This window comes from Elgaria multicarinata, chromosome 22, assembly GCF_023053635.1.
Source record: "Elgaria multicarinata webbii isolate HBS135686 ecotype San Diego chromosome 22, rElgMul1.1.pri, whole genome shotgun sequence".
NCBI lineage: Eukaryota > Metazoa > Chordata > Lepidosauria > Squamata > Anguidae > Elgaria > Elgaria multicarinata.
In genome coordinates this window covers 12,484,938-12,509,429 of record NC_086192.1, presented here as the reverse complement: position 1 = coordinate 12,509,429, position 24,492 = coordinate 12,484,938, and the positions used below count along the sequence as shown (strand labels likewise).

The following is a 24,492-nucleotide window of genomic DNA, read 5'->3' as shown; positions in this document are numbered from 1 at the left end:
TCAACGGGGAGAAAAAAAAGCCAGGAAACCATCTCTGGGAAACCAAATGGTAGCCTGCAAGATTCATTTTCTCAGTTACAGTATATTTATTCTGGTTATTAGCCATAGCAACGTCTGTACACTATGTATAGTATTTTAGGCAGCTTCCTAAATTAAAAGCATCCATCGCTCTGGGGCATAATCCAAAATTTGAGAGTTCATGGTGTCCTGCACAGACTTAGAATCATAGAATAGTAGAGTTGGAAGGGGGCCTATAAGGTCATCGAGTCCACCCTCCTGCTCAATGCAGGAATCCACCCTAAAGCATCCCTGACAGATGGCTGTCCAGCTGGCCATGGGAGTTGTAGTCCGACACCTTGGGAGGGCACCAGGTTGGGAAGGTTGTCCTTTTGGTATAATGACATGAGAGGCCTATAGTTTTTATATCAAACTTTATTTGGTCTGAAGTGTTAAAAAAAAACACGTACAAGTCACACGAGAACACAAACGTTTTGGGTGGGGCCGGAGCCGCCAAGCGCAAGTCAAAATAATCCCGACTTCATCGGACCTGGCTGCAGCCAGCTCGCGGGATCCACACCACGCTAATGCCCCCCCGTCTGTGCTTTCAGCTCGCCGTAGGAGCAGCTGTCTTCTGACACAGCCGGGCCAGCAATCCGGCCATCTGCAAGAGCGAGTTCACCCCTTCTGCCACCTTCATATGAGTGTAGCCAATTTCCTAGCGGCATAAAGAAGAGGCGATGCGTTAGATCCAAGCCGTTTCCTGCCTTATTTTTATTTACTACATTTTGTGTCGTCTGCAAATTTGATAAGCGTTTGATAAGCGTATGAGCCTTCTGAACGCCGTTCCGCTTATCTCAAAGTGGGATAGCCGGAGTGCTTCCAGGGAGCGAAGGATGTCTCTGTCGTGCACGTCAGTCCTCGACGACTTGCACGTGGGAACCGGCCCACCCAGATCAAACATTATTATTCTATACTGCTCAATAGCTGAGGCTCTCTATGGGGTCAACCCCCAAAAGTTTACTAGATGACCTTGAGCCAGTCATATGCAATTTCAGCCCAACCTACCTCACAGGCTTGTTGGAAGAGAACACAGAGGGGAGATGGGGCAGACACGCATTTTTATCCTGAGCTCCTTGGAGGAAAAGATTCTTTTTGAGTGTTGCTTCAAACACCCATGTTGCCCGGGGGAGTCAGTTCACATGTTTCAGTTTATTTATTTAGAATATTTATACACCGCTCACCATTGAAAAATTTCGGAGCGGTGTGCAAGATAAAATGGAAATAAAAACAGAATAAAACCGTTAAAATTTTAAATTCAGTTGCCAATCTAGTGCAACCTGGTGCCCTTCAGATGTGCTTGACTACAACCCCCCATCATCCCCAACTGCCACATTGCCTGGGGATGATGGGGATTGTAGTCAACCGCACTGGGAAGGCTGGTCTATTTTTTTTTATTTAAAGTTTTCTTCACCACTCTTGAGAAGGAGTCTTCGACATACCTTAAATGAAATAAGCCCAGAGAAACAGGACAATCGCTTGCATTAAACAGGCCTCCAAGCTAGTTATAACTGAAGGTCTTTCTGGCCCGGTCCTGGAACTCGCTGGATTCTGGCCACATTCACTTTAATGGTTCGAGCCGCTAGACCAGCAAAAGCCCCACAAAAACTGACCTTGATGAACTCCAGCTTCAGATACTCGGCCATTTGGAAGGTTTTACACACTCTGAAAACGTTGCCGATGATGTCTTCGGGTGAGTAGCCGAGCCTCCACAAATGGGCAAGGATCTGGAAAAGAAAACGAACGCACCCATAAATACGGATCCGCCCCCCCCCCCCCAACATAAATAAAAAGCACAGTCTCCAGTGTGGGAGAGCCCACCACCTCCCTAGGTCACTGGTTCCATTGTCGTACTGCTCTAACAGTCAGGAAGTTTTTCCTGATGTCCAGCTGGAATCTGGCACCCTGTAACTTGAGCCCATGATTCTGTGTCCGGCACTCTGGCAGGATCGAGAAGAGATCCTGGCCCTCCTCTGTGCGACAACCTTTTAAGTATTTGAAGAGTGCTATCACATCTCCCTTCAATCTTCTCTTCTCCACGCTAAACATGCCCAGTTCTTTCAGTCTCTCTTCATAGGGCTTTGTTTCCAGACCCCTGATCATCCTGGTTGCCCTCCTCTGAACACGCTCCAGCTTGTCTGCGTCCTTCTTGAATTGTGGAGCCCAGAACTGGACGCAGTACTCTAGATGAGGCCTAACCAGGGCTGAATAGAGAGGAACCAGCACCTCACGTGATTTGGAAGCTATGCTTCTAATTAATGCAGCCCCAAATTGCTCGTTCGACGGCCAAGAGGTACAAAAACCTCTTTCCATGGTTCTCCAAGTCGTAACAGCTATTCCCACACCCTGCAGCAGTGCAAGAAGGCCCATGTACTCAAGGAGGGTGGAGGTTGGCTAGGCAGGGTGTGGCAGGAGCACTCCGCGTGGTTGGTGCTATTTATTTATTACATTTTTAAACCGCCCAATAGCCGAAGCTCTCTGGGCGGTTCACAAAAATTAAAATCACGAAGAGCATAAAAACAACCAACCATCTAAAAACACAAATACAGAATACAATATAAAAAGCACAACCGGGATAAATCCACACAGCAAAAACTGATGTAGGTTAAGATACGGGATTAAAACTGTGAAGTTTAAATTTAAGTTAAATTAGTGGTTAAAGTACTGAGAGAATAAAAAGGTCTTCAGCTGTCGACGGAAGGAGTACAGTGTAGGCCCCAAGCGAACGTCTCTGGGGAGTTCGCTCCACAGCCGGGGTGCCACACCAGAGAAGGTCCTGCTCCTGGTAGCCACCTGCCTCACTTCCTTCGGCAGGGGCTCACGGAGAAGGGCCCCTGTAGATGATCTTAAGGTCCAGGCAGGCACATATGGGAGGAGGCGTTCCTTCAAATAACCTGGCCCCGAACTGTTTAGGGCTTTGAATGTTAGTACCAGCACTGTGAATTGGGCCCAGACCTGGCTTGGCAGCCAATGAAGTTGTAGAAGGCCTGGCGTGATGTGGCTATGCACCACGGTTAGCCTAACTCGACTTCCTCACATTCTGTCTGAACAGGGCCACCGCAATGCACAGACATGGATACGCCCGTTGAGCCAGACTTTGGCCTTTATCCTGGCCGGAAAGGAGATGAGGGGAGCATTATTATTATTATTATTATCATCATCATCATCATCATCATCATTATTATTATTATTATCATCATCATCATCATTATTATTTGTATCCCGCCTTTTGCCCAATGCTGGGCCTCAAGGCGGCCTTACAAAGTTTAAAATATACATGGGGGCGGGGAGGGAAACAAAACCATAAACAATTAAAAAAATACACAACAAAATTATAAGACATTAACATAGATGGAGGGCCGGATGATTCTCCAAAGGCCTGCTGGAACAAAACAGTTTTAGCCTGCTTCCAAAAGCCCATCAAGGAGGGAGCCAGGGAAGAGAGTTCCAGAGCTCAGGAGCAGCCACCGGGAAGGCCCTGTCCCGTGTTCCCACCAAGCGCGCCTGTGAAGATGGTGGGACTGAAAGAAGGGCCTCTCCAGAAGATCTCAAAGCCCGGGCAGGCTCATAAGGGAGAAAACGGTCTTTCAAATAACCTGGACCAGAGCCATATAGGGCTTTATAGGTCATAACCAACACTTTGAATTGTGCCCAGAAACAGACTGGAAGCCAGGGGAGCTGTTTTAACAGGGGAGTTGTGTGCTCCCTGTAACCAGCCCCGGTCAACAATCTGGCTGCAGCTCTTTGAACCAGCTGGAGTTTCCGAATACTCTTCAAAGGCAGCCCCACGTAGAGCACACCCCTGGCACCCACCTTGTAAGCTTCATCAATATTCGCACCGACACAATGTCCAATCATCTCCTTCACCAGCAGAGGGTGCGGCTCATCGCACACCTGCAGCAAAAGTCAGAGGCACCGTGCTAGTGATTAAACAGCAATCAGCATGTACAAGGTCCCACCTTTGATTCCTGGCATCTCTGGGTAAGACCAGGGAAAACCTCTGCTTGAAATCCTGGAGCGACTGCAGGTGATGCTGAGCTGGAGGGACCTTTCTCTGATCAACCACGGAGGTGAGACTAAGAAACAGGTCTTTAAGTGACAGTCTGAGACCCAGAGAGGGTCCCCCCAGGGGTGGCCAGCACCACCACTTTCTTGTTTGGTTGGGGTTTCTTTCTAAAGAGAAGGACAGACGCAGAGGAAGGGAAACTAATGCAAAGAAGCAATGTAATTGGGAAGGAAAAGCTCTTTTTCCCCCACCCATGACAAAACCGCTGCTGGATCGATACACCTTCTTAAAAATACAGGTGGCTTCTGGTCCGGCTAGTGAGAGAAGGCGAAAAGGCTTTTGCTAACCTTGAATACATTCTCGCTGTTGACAAATCCAAATCCAGAATGGGTGGACTGCAAGTTGTTCAGTGCCTGTGAAAAGAGAAAGGCGGCATTTCAATTTTTTTTTTAAAAAAAAACACCCAACAACAACCCAGCAGTTCCTGAGAACATCCAACTCTTCTTCTGGGAGGACAAAAAAGTAGCGCATTCTGGACTTCAGTATTATATAGTCAAGTTGGGTCGGTGTCCCATATAATAATGCTTTTTATACTGTTGTGCTTTTGATACTGTATTTTGTAATTGTGCTTTTAACCTGTTGGTTGTTTTATTGTGGTTTTAGTTTTTGTGAACCGCCCAGAGAGCTTCGGCTATTGGGCGGTATAAAAATGAAATGAAATGAAATAAATAAATAAAAGTGAATTAATTCCTCAAAAGTGGCAGGATCCACACACGAGGGAGGAATCAGCAGGCTTGGGAACACCCCAAGGTTTGGAGAAAAGAATCTTTCAAAAAGCCTAAGGGAGAAAGTCCTCCGGCCCCTGCTAAACAAACACACACACACACACATCCTCATAGAATCATAGATTAGTAGAGTTGGAAGGGGCCTACAAGGCCATCGAGTCCAACCCCCTGCTCAATGCTGGAATCCACCTTAAAGCATCCCTGACAGATGGTTGTCCAGCTGCCTCTTGAAGGCCTCTAGTGTGGGAGAGCCCACAACCTGCCTAGGTCACTGGTTCCATTGTCGTACTGCTCTAACAGTCAAGAAGTTTTTCCTGATGTCCAGCTGGAATCTGGCTTCCTGTCACTTGAGCCCCTTATTCCGTGTCCTGCATTCTGGGAGGATCGAGAAGAGATCCTGGCCCTCCTCTGTGTGACAACCTTTTAAGTATTTGAAGAGTGCTATCATGTCTCCCCTCAGTCTTCTCTTCTCCAGGCTAAACATGCCCAGTTCTTTCAGTCTCTCTTCATAGGGCTTTGTTTCCAGACCCCTGATCCTCCTGGTTGCCCTCCTCTGAACACACTCCAGCTTGTCTGCATCCTTCTTGAATTGTGGAGCCCAGAACTGGACGCAATACTCAAGATGAGGCCTAACCAGGGCCGAATAGAGAGGAACCAGTACCTCACGTGGTTTGGAAGCTATACTTCTATGAATGCAGCCCAAAATAGCATTTGCCTTTCTTGCAGCCACATCGCACTGTTGGCTCATACTCAGCTTGCAATCTACGCCAATCTACAAATACAATATTTTAAGTGTATAGACGTCCGTGCCCCCTTGGGGCCGGAAAAGGTATCCAAGATGGAGGACATCAAGTCTCGCGTTTTTTAGATCAGCTGTTTTCTCGTCAACCCTCTGTGTGGTTTTGGCACGATCAGCCGCTCCGCTGCGCTGTCGACAGCAGCAACCCCAAGCATCTGCTCCCTCCAGCGACGGCCAGCGCTCAGTTTTACCGACGGCGGGGCCTCGGAAACAATGAAAGCCGAAGTGCAGGACAGAGCAGAGCGGAGGACGGCGTTTCCCGCTCTGTAGGGATGACACAGCGGCCTGGAAAAACCTTCCAGACAGCAAACTGTCTTTAGATTAAGGGTTGGCTGTCGCACCCCTCGTTATCTCAGTAATTGTCTATTGTCTAAGAGCAGTGCGTCCTGTTTGGCTTCCAGCTTAAACCCGGGAACAAACATGATGAGAAACCTAGCTAGGTACACACAAGGGTGATAAGGAAAGATGATTCAGCACACAAACAGGACAATGGAGGTTCAGTCAGCAAGAAGAGGAGGGGGAATAGAAATGGCTATGTAAACTCTCTGTGTGATTACCATCATCACCCATCGGTGTCCGAGTTTACTACACTGCTTCGTGCTCTGACCAAACGCAAAAGCTGCACAAGGATCTAAAGCTGTCGCTTCTCTACCCACCTGCCTCATGTCCCCCTGGGCGGTGAAGATAATGGCTTCCAGCCCATCGTCCGCGTACTCCACGTTCTCCTTCCCCACGATTTTCATGAGCCGCGCGAGGATCTGCGCATCCGTCAGCTTGGTGTAGCGGAGGACCGCGCAGCGAGACTGGATGGGTTCTAAGGAGAGGGAGGCAAGATCTAAGAGAACGCTGCCCTTTTTACAGGGTGGGACCGTTGGGCCGCCTTGCTTGGGCCGCCTGCACGGACGGGCAGCGTCTTTGCAGAGTTTCAGGCAGGATTCTTTTACGGCCTTGCTTGGAGAGGCGGGGGATGGAGGGATCCTGGGAGCTCATGCAGGCCAACCAGGCGCTCTGCAACTGAGCTACGGTCCCTTAAATAAGAAGAGCCCTGATGCTGGATCAGACCAAGGGTCCACTCTGCTCACACAGCGGCCAACCAGCCATCAGCCAGGGACGAACAAGCAGGACATGGTACAACAGCACCCTCCCACCCATGCTCCCCAGCAACTGGTGCACACAGGCTCACCGCCTCAAACACTGGAGGCAGCACACAACCATCAGGGCTAGTAGCCATGGATAGCCTTCGCCTCCAGGAATTGATCCAACCCCCTTTTGAAGCCATCCAGATTGGTGGCCATCACTACATCTTGTGGCAGGGAGTTCCATAGCTTAACTCTGCACTGTGTGAAGAAGTCCTTCCTTTTATTTGTCCTGGATCTCCCACCCATCAACTTCATGTGATGACCCCATTGGGTTCTAGTATTTTGAGAGAGGGAGAAAAATGTCTCCCTATCCACATTCTCTATACTGTAATTTTGTACCCCTCTATCATGTCTCCCCTTAGCCTCCTCTTCTCCGAGCTAAACAATCCCAGTTGATGTAGAATCATAGAAAAGTAGAGTTGGAAGGGGCCTACAAGGTCATCGAGTCCAACCCCCTGCTCAATGCAGGAATCCACCCTAAAGCATCCCTGACGGCCTCTTGAATGCCTCTAGTGTGGAAGAGCCCACAACCTCCCTAGGTAACTGATTCCACTGTCGTACTGCTCTAACAGTCAGGACGTTTTTCCTAATGTCCAGCTGGAATCTGGCTTCCTTTAACTTGAGCCCGTTATTCCGTGTCCTGCACTCTGGAAGGATCAAGAAGAGATCCTGGCCCTCCTCTGTGTGACAACCTTTCAAGTCTTTGAAGAGTGCTATCATGTCTCCCCTCAATCTTCTCTTCTCCAGGCTAAACATGCCCAGTTCTTTCCGTCTCTCTTCATAGGGCTTTGTTTCCAGACCCCTGATCATCCTGGTTGCCCTCCTCTGAACACGCTCCAGCTTGTCTGCGTCCTTCTTGAATTGTGGAGCCCAGAACTTCCTTCATAGGGGAGATGCTTCAGGCCCTTCATCATTTTAGTTGCCCCTTTCTGCACTTTTTCCAGCTCTATAATATCTTTTTTTAGGTGTGGTGACCAGAACTGTACACAATACTCTAAGTGTGGTCGCACCACAGATTTGTATAAGGGCAGTACGATACTGTCTGTTTTCCTCCAACTGGATTAAGCCCCTTCTTTGGGCTGCTGTGTCTTTCCACTTGCACCCATCAGAAAGGTCTTTATCCTGCCCAGATCTGCAACCAAGCCTGGTCCAGGGCACTTTGGTGGCCGGAAGCGCTTACCTATGATTTTGTCCGAAGCATTGCAAGCAAGGGCAAAGCGAGTCGTCTTGGAATAAATCTCCATAGTCCGTCTCAGGGCTTGCTGGGCTCCATCCGTCATGCTAGGTGGGGAAACGAAAGATCATTTAAGCCACGGGAAGGCCGCTCACATGCCAACGGTCACTCAGCACTGGGCCTTGCATGGGTTTTGTTGCAATCCTGTAGCGGTAGCCAGACATTTATTTCCAACGAAATAAACGTCGTCCAAATAAAACACAAGAGATTGGAGCAATAAAAATTCAACTCTGGCTGAATCTACACCAAGCAGGATATTGCACTATGAAAGCGGTATATGATATGTGTCAACAGGCCCCAACAGTTGTCAGTGCACGTCAATACTGCTATAAAGCAGCAGTGTGGCTCCTGCCTTTTATATACCGCTTTCATAGTGCGATATCCTGCTTGGTGTAGATGAGGCCTCAGTTGTCCTACCTGGCCTGACATGTAGGCACCTCCCCAGAAACTAATTCCTTCATCTTATTTAAATGTATCAGAAACCATTTGGCAGTCTTTGCCATATAGCCTGGGCTGTGGACTACAGACTGATATTTTTGTATATGTTATACGCACAGGCACACTAAAGTGAACCTGCAACAAAATGTTGCAGTATGAAATGTTCCTCTTCAGGGTTCTAGCCAGCCATGCCCTCGTTGAGGACACTCCATTTCCCTGCCTCTCAATAGTCTATTTTTAGCTCTCAATACTCAGCCAGCCTTCAATGCCCAATGAGTGTGCTCAGACCTCATTGGGCTGTCTTGGGTTCCCTGTCCCCCCACTACAAGCCTGCCAAAATTTCCCCTCAAGCAGGGAGGGGGCTGTTTTGGCTACATAAGAAACAGCACTCAAAGAACAAGTTAACTATTAATATATAGCAGGCCACATGCAGCCACCAAGATCTGGCAGCGGGGAGAAAAAGGCTCTGTGTTTGGACAACACAATAAATGGTGAGGTAATAATCATAGAATAGTAGAGTTGGAAGGGGCCTCTAAGGCCATCAAGTCCAACCCCCTGCTCAATGCAGGAATCCACCCTAAAGCATCCCTGACAGAGGGTTGTCCAGATGTCTCTTGAAGGCCTCTAGTGTGGGAGAGCCCACAACCTCCCTAGGTAACTGGTTCCATTGTCGTACTGCTCTAACAGTCAGGAGGTTTTTCCTGATGTCCAGCCACAATCTGGCTTCCTGTCACTTGAGCCTGTTATTCCGTGTCCTGCACTCTGGGATGATCGAGAAGAGATCCTGGCCCTCCTCTGTGTGACAACCTTTCAAGTCCTTAAAGACTGCTATCATGTCTCCCTTCAATCTCCTCTTCTCCAGGCTAAACATGCCCAGTTCTTTCAGTCTCTCTTCATAGGGCTTTGATTCCAGACCCCTGATCATCCTCGTTGCCCTCCTCTGAACACGCTTTAAAGTAGGGGGCTGGTTTGATGCTTTTTTCCTGCTGCAACGCCACTGAACTTCATTCGCAAATCTGCTTGCAGCGTCCAGCCCCCTCCCAAAAGTCGCCCAACCCTGATATATAGGATAGGGGTTAAGTAAAAGTAAATGAATCCTTAAGTAATCCTTACTTTTACTTAAGTAAAAGTAAATGAATCCTTTCCCGGGATGCCCCTTGTGCAGGGATGGTTTGTGCTCTAAACAAGGCAAGATGGATCCGGCTCTATCATAGAATCAGAGAATAGTAGAGTTGGAAGGGGCCTCTAAGGCCATCGAGTCCAGCCCCCAAAGGGTTAACACATGTGATGCAGGGCCCATGGGATGGGCAAGCAAGAGATGGTGACTCAACTGCCTGGCGTTCAAGGTGCAGCTGGAAATTTATTTATTCATTTATTTATTTTATTACATTTCTATACCCGCCCAATAGCCGGAGCTCTCTGGGCGGTTCACAAAAATTAAAACCATTCCAAGTATAAAACTTATACCATTCAATATACCACTTATACCATTCAAAGCATAAAACACGCAGCAGCGAGTTGGCACAGAGCCGTTCTATCACTGCGGTGACTGCGAACACAATTCGGCAAGAAGGGCTGAAAGGCAGGTACCGCCCAGGTATTTCAGTGGTGCCTTGTTAAGTGACGGTTTATCTTTCTCCTGAATCTGAAAAGAAGGCAGCCCTTAAAACGCAGGCGGGATTCACCCAAGTGGGTCAAATGCGGCGCGTGGGGTTAGGCGAGAGAGCCACGCACCTGTCTGCTTCATCCAAGATGATAATTTTATGCCGGCCTTTCGGCAGCGTGACCTTCTGCTGAGCGAACATCTTGATTTTGTTCCTCACGACATCGATGCCTCTGAAAGGAGGATGTTAAAACATTGTTTCATTGCTGGTCGTGGATGTTAAGGTTTATTGGGGGGAAAGCGTGCATCCTAAAACACAAACACACACACATGAAAGGTGTGGAGTAGTTCCACCTGAAGCCAGGAACTGGGTTTGCCCTGCTCCTTCCAGCTGCAATTTTACTATCAGCTTCGGCTGTTGCGCCAGGTGCGACCTTTTCTAGAGTTGGAAGACCAAAAGACAGTCATGCACAAGGCTCGACTTCTGCAATGCGCTCTACATAGGGCTACCTGTGTGCCTAGTCCGGAAACTTCAACTAGTTCAAAATATAGCAGCCAGGTTGGTCACCGGGACACCTACGGGTGACCATATTACACCAGTTTTAAAATCTCTTCACTGGCTGCCAATCAGTTTCCGGGCGAAGTATAAAGTGTTGGTTATCACCTTTAAAACCCTACGTGGTTTGGGTCCCAGCTACCTGCAGGATCACATTCTCCCATACAGTCCGCCCCGCGCACACAGGTCCTCTGGGGAGAACTTACTCCAGTCAGCCAAAACTTGGCTGACGTCAGTTTCCCAGAGAACCTTTTCTTCTGTCGCCCCCGGATTGTGGAACGGCCTGCCGGAGGAATTCATAAAATTAACTCTCCCTGTGATTTTAAGGCAGCTTTGAAGACTAGCCTTTTCTGGCAGGCCTACCCAGACAATATAAAAATCAAGAATTTTTAAAATGGGTTGATCCCTGTACTAATGTTTTTCCTTCTTCTTCTTCTTCTTCTTCTTAACTCCAAAAAAAGTCAGGAAGGGTCAAATTCAGAGTTACCGAAACGATCGATTCTGTGGCCTCCTTGTAATATAACCCAGGAGCTCTAGAAACATGCAGCCCCCGGCACTCACTTCTACTACAGAATTTCAGTGCCTGAAAAACCTCAGATTCGTTTTGCAACTAAGAACGTTACAACCTGCCCAGGTGGGGATGAGTCCAAAAACCTGCTGCAGGCTTTGCTTAGGAAACTGAAAGGTCTTTGGGGAAGCAGCAAGCGTAACGGTGCAGGAGGTAAAATTAGTCACAATTCCATAATCAGATAAACAACCCCCTCCCCCCCCCCGGAAAGAGACCTCATTAAAAGCACACATATAACGGCAAGCAGATGGAAGTTGAGAATAGAAGAAAAACACTTCCTTTTGAGTTCCTCCAAGAACTTTCAGATGCGATTTTAGACAGACATAAACCCGATTCTCACTAAAATGCTAGAATCATACAATAGTAGAGTTGGAAGGGGCCTATAAGGCCATCTAGTCCAACCCCCTTTTGACTCACCTGTCGTTTGATGCGTTCAGCTCCAGCACAGCATCCTTCAGTGAAGGGCCCAGAAGGGCACGAGCCAAACAGAGGATGCTGGTGGTTTTACCAGTTCCTGGAGGGCCCTGAAAGTGCAAAAAAGGATGTGTAGTCATTCAAATGAATTCACACAAGCACACGTACACACCCCAAAAGTTGGGAACAACCTGGGCTTTAAGAGTTCCGATGTTTTATTTAAAACGTTTTTGTATTGTTCATAAAAAAAAAAATCGAGAATACGGAATTGATATAATACACAACAATAAAATAAACCAACTGGTAAGGAATTGTCAGCAGAGCACGGAAATCCTCCAGGTATCTTCCACCGCAAATGAAGACCTCTTCACTTGGCACTGAAGAAGATAGTGACGTTAGTACCACCCGCCTTTCCTCTAACAGGGAAGGCACAGAGAAAAGAGCATCAACAGCCTAGTATGAGCAGAGACACTCCTTCAAAGATGAGAACAGAACGTGTGACCCCCCACCAGCACACCAGCAGTGCCCACATGGGTATTTTGGAAACTGCTGGTTCAGAGACGCCCTGTACCCAATTTGTAAAGTCAAAAGTGGTTGCAAGCTACCTTGAAAATCACTGGAATTATAAAGCAGGATAATTTTAATAAGTACACGAACTAGATTTCCAAAATATATAGGGGCCTAGTAAAATCATTCTAGCACTAGCACCATCCTCACAACAACTCCTTCGTACCTGCCGGGGGGCCACTTTTTAGATTCCTGCTCAACGTTGAAGTTAAACGTTCAAACAGAAAGATCCACAAAAAGATGGCCCGCTAACGAATACTCACTGCAATAATAATATTCGGGACATTTCCTTCCCTTGCAAAGACCTAGGAGAGATAAAAAAAAAGGCTTTATGTTTGTGAGAAATAGAAAAACTTGCTTCTAAACCTAGAAGTCACATACCTAAATTCCTTGCAGAGTTAAGAGGAACACAGTCACTTCTTTACCTACATGGTTTGGGTCCAGGTTACCTGCGGGATTGCCTTCTCCCGTAAAATCCGTCCAGCACACTCAGGTCATAGAATCATAGAATTGCAGAGTTGGAAGGGGCCTACAAGGCCATCGAGTCCAACCCCCTGCTCAATGCAGGAATCCACCCTAAAGCATCCCTGACAGAGGGTTGTCCAGCTGCCTCTTGAAGGCCTCTAGGGTGGGAGAGCCCACCACCTCCCTAGGTAACTGATTCCACCGTCGCACTGCTCTAACAGTCAGGAAGTTTTTCCTGATGTCCAGCTGGAATCTGGCTTCCTTTAACTTGAGCCCGTTATTCCGTGTCCTGCACTCTGGGAGGACCGAGAAGAGATGCTGGCCCTCCTCTGTGTGACAACCTTTCAAGTATTTGAAGAGTGCTCTCATGTCTCCCCTCCATCTTCTCTTCTCCAGGCTAAACATGCCCAGTTCTTTCAGTCTCTCTTCATAGGGCTTTGTTTGCTTCATAGGTCCTCTGGGAAGAATTTACTCCAGTCTACCAAAACTAGGCTGGCAACCATAACCCAGAGGACCTTCTCTTCTGCCGCTCCCAGACTGTGGAACGGCCTGCCGGAGGAGACTCGTCAACTTGACAAGTCTATTAGCATTCAAAAAAGCTATAAAGACTGATCTCTTCCGGCAGGCCTACCCAATTTTTAAGCTGTCCGGCTATTATTTTAATAACGTACAATCAGTTTTATGTATTTTGTAATATTTTTGTATTCTATGTTGTATTCTGGATCGAGGCGGGCAAGAAATAAATGTATTATTAGTAACCATAATTTTCTAAATCACTAAAGGGATTCACTTCACTAAAGTGCCAACTTCTGTCACTACTCCTTGCCCTCCCTAATAATCCCACATTCTCAGCATCGTAAAGAAGCTCACAGATGTTATTTGCTTGCAGAAGCGTTTACTAGCTTGCTGGGGACTGCCAGCCCACTGATTTCTATGCTGGGCGTAGAGAAAGATTTCTCTTGTCTAAACACCCACTTGTTTTCTATCCTAGGCCTGGAAATGGAAAGGAATTCCGTGCATTCGCCTGCATGAAATTCCTCGTCGCCTATAGTTCCCAGCTAGTGCTTAAATACAAGGCTACAGCCATCGCAACTCATAGACAGCCACTACTGCGTCATACTCACTGGTGTTCCCCATTTCCATCCAGGCCTTGTTCCTGCTATTTGGGTCTCCTAGGGCCCACTGCGTGGGGATGGGGAGAGGGTCAGCCTGCATTGCACATCAACTTCTTATAATACTATCATAGAATAGCAGAGTTGGAAGGGACCTACAAGGCCGTCCAGTCCAAGGGTTGGACTCGATGGCCTTGTAGGCCCCTTCCAACTCTGCTATTCTATGATTCTACGATCAGGAAAAACTTCCTGACTGTTAGAGCAGTACGACAATGGAACCAGTGACCTAGGGAGGTGGTGGGCTCTCCCACACTAGAGGCCTTCAAGAGGCAGCCAGGGATCTGCCAGGGATGCTTTAGAGTGGATTCCTGCATTGAGCAAGGGTTGGACTCGATGGCCTTGTAGGCCCCTTCCAACTCTGCTATTCTATGATTCTATGATCAGGAAAAACTTCCTGACTGTTAGAGCAGTACGACAATGGAACCAGTGACCTAGGGAGGTGGTGGGCTCTCACACACTAGAGGCCTTTAAGAGGCAGCCAGGGATCTGCCAGGGATGCTTTAGAGTGGATTCCTGCATTGAGCAAGGGTTGGACTCAATGGCCTTGTAGGCCCCTTCCAACTCTGCTATTCTATGATTCTATGATCAGGAAAAACTTCCTGACTGTTAGAGCAGTACGACAATGGAACCAGTGACCTAGGGAGGTGGTGGGCTCTCCCACACTAGAGGCCTTCAAGAGGCAGCTGGACAACCCTCTGTCAGGGATGCTTTAGGGTGGATTCCTGCATTGAGCAGGGGGTTGGATTTGATGGCCTTATAGGCCCCCGTTCCAACTCTGCTATTCTATGAGATCAGACAGACCTCAGCAAGCTAGGAAGAAAATTTGCAGACGAGTAACTTCTGTGGGCTTATTATACTGTATTTTGTATTTGTGTTTTTAGACTGTTGGTTGTTTTATTATGGTTTTATGGTTTTAATTTTTGTGAACCGCCCAGAGAGCTTCGGCTGTTGGGCGGTATAACAATGTAATAAATAAATAAATATTTACAAGGCTGATTTAAATTGCATTCCTGAACGAGCACTCTTCTAAAAATAGAGCAATGCAACCTTCTTACAAAGAATCCATGGCAATACCTCCAGTCGGCTAACGGTGTCTTCATTGCCAACTATTTCCGACAGCTTCACAGGCCGGTATTTTTCAACCCTGGGTGAAAAATGAGAAAGGACGTGTTAAGCCTCTGCCCAGCATTAAGATATTATTTTGGGGGTGGGGGAGGAATCCATCTGAGGAAAGGAAAGAGGAGATGTGAAGGCAGCATTTGGAGAAGATTTCTTAAGGAAAAATAAGTATGAATTAAGAACAAGGTATTGCTTTTTTGGAAAGCGGGGAGCGTTTAATGGATGCAATCCTTTTTGCCAATTTTATGAAATTGATATATTAAATATTATGTAAGAAAGCAGTTCCCAGAATTTACAGTGCGTTAGTACAGAATACTTGTGTCATAAAGTGATGGTGGCTAAATGTACTTCTCTCCCCAACCCTGCTCCCATATGCACTCATGCAAACAGCTCCCCGCTACCCACCACCCCAACGCATTTTAAAAAGAGATTTGTGAACACACAAACAACCTGCCTCATCTTCCTGGATCCCCAGAAATTATCTGCCACTCTCAGACCTCTCATTCCAAAGTGTTACTTACACCAGTCCTCAGCAGTCATCATCCTACAATGTCCCTGCAAAGCCTCTTACGGTCCTCCCAAAACAATGCCCCTGCAATCAACTTTACCAAATCAGCAATCTTATAACACCCAAGCAATGCCCCCCAGCCAGTCTTACACCCCAAATCAATGCCCCTCCATCCAGTCTTACACCCCCCAAAGCAATACTTCCCATCCAGTCTTACACCCCTCCCAGCAATGCCCCCATCCAGTCTTACACCCCAAATCAATGCCCCTCCTGCCAGTCTTACACCCCAAATCAATGCCCCTCCATCCAGTCTTACACCCCCCAAAGCAATACTTCCCATCCAGTCTTACACCCCTCCCAGCAATGCCCCCATCCAGTCTTACACCCCCCAAATCAATGCCCCTCCATCCAGTCTTACACCCCAAATCAATGCCCCCATCCAGTCTTGCACCCCAAGCAATACTTCCCAGCCAGTCTTACACCCCCCAAAGCAATGCCACCCATCCAGTCTTGCACCCCCAAAGCAATGCCCCATCCAGCCTTGCACCCCCAAAGCAATGCCCCATCCAGTCTTGCACCCCCAAAGCAATGCCCCATCCAGTCTTGCACCCCCAAAGCAATGCCCCATCCAGTCTTGCACCCCCAAAGCAATGCCCCCCATCCAGTCTTACACCCCAAATCAATGCCCCATCCAGTCTTACTAACCCCAAGCAATGCCCCCATCCAGTCTTGCACCCCCAAAGCAATGCCCCCATCCAGTCTTACACCCCCCAAATCAATGCTCCTCCATCCAGTCTTACACCCCAAATCAATGCCCCCATCCAGTCTTGCACCCCAAGCAATACTTCCCAGCCAGTCTTACACCCCCCAAAGCAATGCCACCCATCCAGTCTTGCACCCCCAAAGCAATGCCCCATCCAGCCTTGCACCCCCAAAGCAATGCCCCATCCAGTCTTGCACCCCCAAAGCAATGCCCCATCCAGTCTTGCACCCCCAAAGCAATGCCCCATCCAGTCTTGCACCCCCAAAGCAATGCCCCCCATCCAGTCTTACACCCCAAATCAATGCCCCATCCAGTCTTACTAACCCCAAGCAATGCCCCCATCCAGTCTTGCACCCCCAAAGCAATGCCCCCCATCCAGTCTTGCACCCCCAAAGCAATGCCCCCATCCAGTCTTGCACCCCCAAAGCAATGCCCCCCATCCAGTCTTGCACCCCCAAAGCAATGCCCCATCCAGTCTTGCACCCCCAAAGCAATGCCCCATTCAGTCTTGCACCCCCAAAGCAATGCCCCATCCAATCTTGCACCCCCAAAGCAATGCCCCATCCAGTCTTGCACCCCCAAAGCAATGCCCCATCCAGTCTTGCACCCCCAAAGCAATGCCCCATCCAGTCTTACTAACCCCAAAGCAATGCCCCCATCCAGTCTTGCACCCCCAAAGCAATGCCCCCCATCCAGTCTTGCACCCCCCAAATCAATGCCCCCATCCAGTCTTACTAACCCCAAGCAATGCCCCCCACCCAGTCTTGCACCCCCAAATCAATGCCACCCATCCAGTCTTGCACCCCCAAAGCAATGCCCCCCACCCAGTCTTGCACCCCCAAATCAATGCCCCATCCAGTCTTACTAACCCCAAGCAATGCCCCCATCCAGTCTTGCACCCCCAAAGCAATGCCCCCCATCCAGTCTTACACCCCCCAAATCAATGCCCCTCCATCCAGTCTTACACCCCAAATCAATGCCCCCATCCAGTCTTGCACCCCAAGCAATACTTCCCAGCCAGTCTTACACCCCCCAAAGCAATGCCACCCATCCAGTCTTGCACCCCCAAAGCAATGCCCCATCCAGCCTTGCACCCCCAAAGCAATGCCCCATCCAGTCTTGCACCCCCAAAGCAATGCCCCATCCAGTCTTGCACCCCCAAAGCAATGCCCCATCCAGTCTTGCACCCCCAAAGCAATGCCCCCCATCCAGTCTTACACCCCAAATCAATGCCCCATCCAGTCTTACTAACCCCAAGCAATGCCCCCATCCAGTCTTGCACCCCCAAAGCAATGCCCCCCATCCAGTCTTGCACCCCCAAAGCAATGCCCCCATCCAGTCTTGCACCCCCAAAGCAATGCCACCCATCCAGTCTTGCACCCCCAAAGCAATGCCCCCACCCAGTCTTGCACCCCCAAGCAATGCCCCATCCAGTCTTGCACCCCCAAAGCAATGCCCCCCATCCAGTCTTGCACCCCCAAAGCAATGCCCCATCCAGTCTTGCACCCCCAAAGCAATGCCCCCCATCCAGTCTTGCACCCCCAAAGCAATGCCCCCATCCAGTCTTGCACCCCCAAAGCAATGCCCCCATCCAGTCTTGCACCCCCAAAGCAATGCCCCCATCCAGTCTTGCACCCCCCAAATCAATGCCCCCATCCAGTCTTACTAACCCCAAGCAATGCCCCCCATCCAGTCTTGCACCCCCAAATCAATGCCCCCATCCAGTCTTACTAACCCCAAGCAATGCCCCCCATCCAGTCTTGCACCCCCAAAGCAATGCCCCCATCCAGTCTTACTAACCCCAAGCAATGCCCCCCATCCAGTCTTGCACCCCCAAAGCAATGCCCCCATCCAGTCTTGCACCCCCCAAATCAATGCCCCCATCCAGTCTTACTAACCCCAAGCAATGCCCCCCATCCAGTCTTGCACCCCCAAAGCAATGCCCCCATCCAGTCTTGCACCCCCCAAATCAATGCCCCCACCCAGTCTTGCACCCCCAAATCAATGCCCCCCATCCAGTCTTGCACCACCCAAATCGACGCCCCTCCTGCCAGTCTTACCCCCCTCCCAGCAATGCCCCCCAATAGCAGCACTGTCTGATATCGACCTTTTCCCCCCTCACCCCCCCCCCCCGGCTCCCCCTCACCAGGGCAACTCATAATGGCCACTCCCAGAGGTGCTGGAGGTGGCGATGGCGGCGTCTCCCCCTCCTCCGTCTCCCCCGCGTCTCTCCCCCGGCGGAGGCTTCTTAGGCCCAGCCACCTCCATGGCAACGGCCGCCATGATCGCTTCCCGCCGAAAGGCCCGCTGGCCCCGCCCACCACCCGCGCGTCAGAGAACGGTCTGGGCGCCATCTTGGCTGCGGGCACGAGGAGGGAAGAGGCCGAGCGGACCTCAGGGGTTGGCGCCTGCGCGGCGGAGGCTGCTGACGCCTCTGACCACACTTGGGCGGGGACTGCGGGGTCTGGCTGAAAGTCAGCTGGGAAAGAGGAGCCGCGTTGCGAATAAGGCAGGGCAGGCAGAAACCCGGCAGGTGAAGCTCTTCTGACCGTTCTTAAAGTCACAACGTCTATGCAAGCAGGCTGCTATCCTATGCATGTGGACATGAAAATAAGGCCCAGGAACAGTGCAATTTAGGGTGCAATCCTATGCATGTTTAGACAGAAGAAACTCCTACCACCACCCCAAACATGCACAAGATTGTAGGATTTTTTCTGTCTAAACATGTATAGGATTGTAGGACATTTTTTTCTGTCTAAACATGCATAGGATTGTAGGATTTTTTCTGTCTAAACATGCATAGGGTTGCACCCTAAAAGGACCACATAGTGGGTGATGGGGCATTGCTTTGAGAGGATGTAACAGCAAGAATGAACAACACAGGGCAGGATGGACATGGGCAGGAGGGCCAGGATCTCTTCTCGATCCTCCCAGAGTGCAGGACACAAAACAACGGGCTCAAGTGACAGGAAGCCAGATTCCGGCTGGACATCAGGAAAAACTTCCACTCTGTTAGAGCAGTATGACAATGGAACAAGTTCCCTAGAGAGGTTGTGGGCTCTCCCACACTAGAGGCCTTCAAGAGGCATCTCTGTCAGGGATGCTTTAGGGTGGATTCCTGCATTGAGCAGGGGGTTGGACTGGATGGCCTTATAGACCCCTTCCAACTCTGCTATTCTATGATTCTATGACTAAAATACCTTTTTATGTGCCTATGATTGTAGGTAATCTTTAGACTCTAAAGCTTAGAACAATTTTCGTTCTAGGTCTGATCAAACCTCCAAAGCATGCTTTCCCATCCCTAATGAATAGTCTTGGTGCTAGGGTTAAGCTTTGCTGTTGGCCTTGCTATTTTAGGGTCAGTTGAGTGCTCAGGTGCTGGCTTTGCAGGTCGCAGGAGCGCCCAGGCAGGAAATGGGGAAAAACTGTGTTTGCAGTTTTTGGAAGAAGCGAGGGAGACTGGAGTAGGCAGAGACCATAAGAGCTGCTCCAGTTGGACACCCACCCATCCACCCCACAGGGCTAACTGTCATCTTCACCCTGTGGGGAAGAAGAAAGAGCTGTTGATCTTCCTCTCCATTGGGAGATGAGAGGACAGAGCAGGGCCTTCCCACCAGCCTGAACAGTCTCCTTAATTTCTTTTTTTATTTTCTCCCTCTTCCCTCCTCATCCCTTTTTCCTTGTGTGTCGTGTCTTTTTCATTATGTCAGCCTGAGGGCGGGGACTGTCTTCTTTACTGCTCAATTTGTAAGCCGCTCCGAGAGCCTTTTTGGCTGAGGTGCGGGGATAAAACTATTCTAAATAAATAAATAAAATGAAGTGAATGGGCAGGGATCCTCTTACTCAGCATCAGTGACATCGCGGGCAAGATGCAACCTTATTTCACACAGCAATCGCGGTGGCGGAGGATGCCCGATTGAGGAGGCGAATTGCATTTTCCCAGCACGCCGAGGCCTTACAAATCGAGATGCCGCTGGCAACAGAAACGCAGCCCTGAGAGGAGAGGAGTGGAACATGGGTAAGAGATGCGCGTGTTTCGCACTAGGCACTTGTTGCACAGAAATGCTTGCCCCCCCAAACCCTGTTTATGCAGGCATTTCTTCCACTACACACCCCATCCCCTTTTCCAAAATTGAGCAGTAGAGGGAGCTGCCGGGAAAATCAGAAACGCTTCTGTGGAGGAAAAAACTGGAATTATGGAAGGTCAAAATTCTCTTTTGTCTTTGAAATCCTGGCACCCAGTTCTGTCAATTTGGGCCAGAGCCTGAATTCTATCCAGCAGCTCAGTCATGAGTAATAGTCACAGCTAGATGGAATTGTGCTGAAATTTGCTGCAGTGCGTGTGCTGAGGCAGCCTGTGTTATATGTGTCCTTAGTTTACGGACCGGGGAACTGAGGCTGAAGGCGGAGAGGCCCACTCAAAGCTCCCCACTTAATTTGTGGCTAAGGTGAGATTTGAACTCGGGGGAGCCTTTTTATCGCCACACTGGCTCAAGTTTAAATTATGAACATAATCCTCATAGCTGGTTTTGGCATATACCCACTGTAAATAGTGGGGTGATTTCCTGATCATGCGCAAAAACGTACATGCATGTGCCGTGGCGTCGGGGTTGTTGCGGGGAGCGACGGGGCAATTTGCCCTCAGCTCCTGTCAGGGTGGATTTGATTTAAACCGATTTGATTTAAATCAGTTTGGTTTAAATCACTACTCAGAAAGACTTGGTTTAATCACGTGATTCCCCCCACCCCAAAAGTGCACTCTGTTTATTGAATTTTTGGAAACTTAGCAGTTAAGAGGTAAAGGGGTTGATTCTGGGTACAGAGATTTACAAAGGCACAATGGGACTGTGATCTCTCCAGACACAAATTCACAGTTTTACAAACTGTAAAACCAAGCCGCTGTGATAATAATATCTTCTAGATAGAAAAATTGCCCCATAATCTTACAGTCACCTCTGGGAGAGCATGACGTATGGGCCCTGCCCTCTTTTAAACCTGGTCACTCTAGTATAGCTCCTGCAGCTTTTACTGTTGTGATGAAGAGGGCATTTCACCAGGTTCTCCATATATACAAATGACACCTGCTGAAATCCCCTTTTCTATGCAACTGTTAAAGATACAGGAGCCCTGTCCTCCTTTTCATAGGGTCACCCTATATTAGCGGCCCATGTGACAACGGCACTGCGATTTTTTCCTGGCTGAATCGCCGGCGCTCTGTCCTACCGCTGGCCGGGTGCTGGAAATAACGGTTAATTGGGTCCTGTTCTGGTGCCTCTCTTAATACGCCCTTTGAGGGGTCACTGGGAATCAATCATGACCACAGACAAGGGGGACACTTTGGAGCCGTGCCAAGCGTCTGCAGGTTTTGATGCTCGGATGGCAACGCTGCACGCTCTCCTCCCGTAACCCGGCCCTTCCCATGGCAGGGTCTGCTTCCCAGGGAAGCTCACGCTTGCCGTCCAAGCCCTGAGACCCTCCCACCAGTTTCGGGACCCCGGCCAGGAAGCGATCCCGGTGCCCCCACGAAATATTTACTTCCTAGGCTGCCCCCCAATATGCGCACCTCCTGCTTTGCTGTTCATGAATTTAATATGAGCTGCTTCTCCAAGGAGGAAACCGTTACCAGCTGGTGTCACCCAGAACGTCCTATTCTGTTGGTTGCTGAGGCCTCCTGCTCCAAAAAAACTCCCAGAATTTCTCTCTTAAATAATTATTTGCATGAAAAAAAAACCCCGTAACATTGAAAAGCAATTAAAATGCATCTCTGAGAGAGAAAATGTACACTGCTAATCTGTGCAACTGCTCAGAGGTACATCCCATTGAGTTCAACGGGACTTTCTCTCCAGTTTGTCGGTATAAGATAGGGTGACCCTATGAAAAGGAGGACAGGGCTGCTGTATCTTTTTCTTGCATAGAAAAGGGAATTTCAGCAGGTGTCTTTTGTATATATGGAGAACCTGATGAAATTCCCTCTTCATCACAACAGTTAAAGCTGCAGGTGCATCTTTTAACATCTTTTAGCAAAGCATCACGCATGGAGGGAGCATGGACGGTGATTTTTGGAACAACATTCGGGGTTTTGCAAGCTGTTTAGTGTTATCTGACATGATTATTCCTGTCCACAGAAATAACGTCCCGTCTCCTGTAAATTCAGGAACGGCATTTAATCCGCCTAGTCGACAGTGAGAAAATGTAGCGATATTGTCCGCTAACGTAACGTAACCAAATCTTCTGAAGCGATTTCTTCCCTCTTGTGAGGCTTTTCTAATCCAATTCCATCCATATGGGCGGCATTAAGAAAGCCACGATGAGAAAACCGGGAACAATAAATACCCCACCCAGTGAAAATCTTATGTACGGTGATCAAAACTAGATGATGCGTGCTGCAAAGAATTGTTGTGGTGTAGGGTGCTCTCTGTTTGACCACCGAGCACACTCAGTCCCCGTTGGGGAGGTTTTTTGGGGTGTGTGTGTTTCCCCCTCTTTTTGGATTCCCCCCACACCAAAGATTATTTGTACTTCTGCAAACCATGATCTCATGCATTTTAGCTACTATATAAGCAACATCTGAAATAGAGGCAATGATATTTATTTGATGCCTTTTTAATCCTAACCGTTAAGAAAAACCCCATCCGAAATGGTGGTCACCCACTCACCCAAATCATAGAATCATAGAATCGCAGAGTTGGAAGGGGGCCTACAAGGCCATCGAGTCCAACCCCCTGCTCAATGCAGGAATCCACCCTAAAGCATCCCCGACAGATGGTTGTCCAGCTGCCTCTTGAAGGCCTCTGGTGTGGGAGAGCCCACAACCTCCCTAGGTAACTGGTTCCATTGTCGTACTGCTCTAACAGTCAGGAAGTTTTTCCTGATGTCCAGCTGGAATCTGGCTTCCAAGGGGCATAGTACCCAAAACCAGATTCATTGTGGAGGCACATGAGGCAGAAAATTCCACGAGCCCCTGTCTTCATCCCTGGCAGTAAAAATACAACAACAAATTAAATAAGGAACAATTCGCTGCCCTTCCATGAAAATTGAAATTCCATTGCCCGAGGTGGCCACCTCACTCTGCCTAAGGATAGGTCCGGCCCTGTGGCCAGCAGCCCCCTGCACGGCTGTTGGCCATGGCCGGAGCCTGCGACTACTGACTCCTGATGCCAGGACGTCTCTCTTTTTAAGCAGCAAGCCCTGTGAGTTCAGACTTGGTTTGTAAAAGCTGGAAAGGCCACTTCCGATGTCTTTATCATGAGGGTCCAGAAGCCTCCAGCTGTGTTATTACTGAGGCGTAAAGAACCGGTAGCCAGGAAATGGGCTCATAAATTGGGCGGTCTGCAAAAGCCCGTGGGTGTCTTGGCGTCTGGATATTATCACCCTGTTTTGGCTGACTGGCGCCGCCGTGCTGGACCCGTTCCAGTTCGGAAAAGGATGAGGGACCCGTAGCATAGGGGAGAAGTTTGCCCTCTTCTCTACGGGGCTGACAATATTCAGTTTTCAAGCCTCTAGCATCAGCTCCAGAGGGTAACGTCAGATGAGCTGAAGGGCAGCTGTCATGACCAGTACATAGAGAAGCTTGCCTTTAAAAACTGCCAATAAATAATGTTTGTTATAGTGCTTTCAAGTATTCCAAGAGCGATCTTCAATTGAAGCCCTGTGGTATGTCCTTTCACCAGGAAAAGCGAAATTTACAGGTCCATGAAACGGGGACTATTGAACTCCCTCCTGGTGTTGAGGGATTTGAAGGAAGGGAGATATCTCCCTATTCACTGTCCTGTGAGGCTCATATATTCTGTAACAGTAAACCAATTGCAAGAAATGGAGATTCGGCATCCGGCAGCCAGAAGCAAATGAGGAAAGGGCTCCTGCACTTTTAATATTTGCATAGAAGAGGGGATTTCAGCAGCTGATGGATGCTACACCTTCTGAAATTCCCTGTTTTATGCCATTAGGGTGACCCTATGAAAAGGAGGACAGGGCTCCTGTATCTTTAACAGTTGCATAGAAAAGGGAATTTCAGCAGGTGTCGTTTGTATATATGGAGAACCTGGTGAAATTTCCTCTTCATCATAACAGTTAAAGATGCAGGAGCCCTGCCCTCTTTTAAATCTGGGCACTCTAGTATAGCTCCTGCAGCTTGAACTGTTGTGATGAAGAGGAAATTTCACCAGGTTCTCCATATATTAGGGTGACCATATGAAAAGGAGGACTGGGCTCCTGTATCTTTAACAGTTGCATTGAAAAGGGAATTTCAGCAGGTGTCATTTGTATATATGGAGAACCTGGTGAAATTCCCTCTTCATCA

General features: G+C 48.8%; 1 protein-coding gene across 1 annotated transcript; it reads right to left on the bottom strand.

Moving 5' to 3' along the window:
- Positions 1-414: 414 nt before the first annotated feature.
- Positions 415-18,494, bottom strand: RFC2 (replication factor C subunit 2). The gene is made up of 11 exons (XM_063146365.1): positions 18,340-18,494; positions 14,878-14,947; positions 12,430-12,471; positions 11,603-11,709; positions 10,193-10,294; positions 7,967-8,067; positions 6,304-6,461; positions 4,411-4,476; positions 3,871-3,951; positions 1,671-1,784; positions 415-715 (listed from the first exon to the last, which is right to left on the bottom strand). The coding sequence occupies exons 1-11, from the start codon at positions 18,474-18,476 to the stop codon at positions 605-607; spliced, it is 1,089 nt and encodes a 362-aa protein (XP_063002435.1). The 5' UTR covers positions 18,477-18,494; the 3' UTR covers positions 415-604.
- Between the last annotated feature and the right edge of the window lie 5,998 nt (positions 18,495-24,492).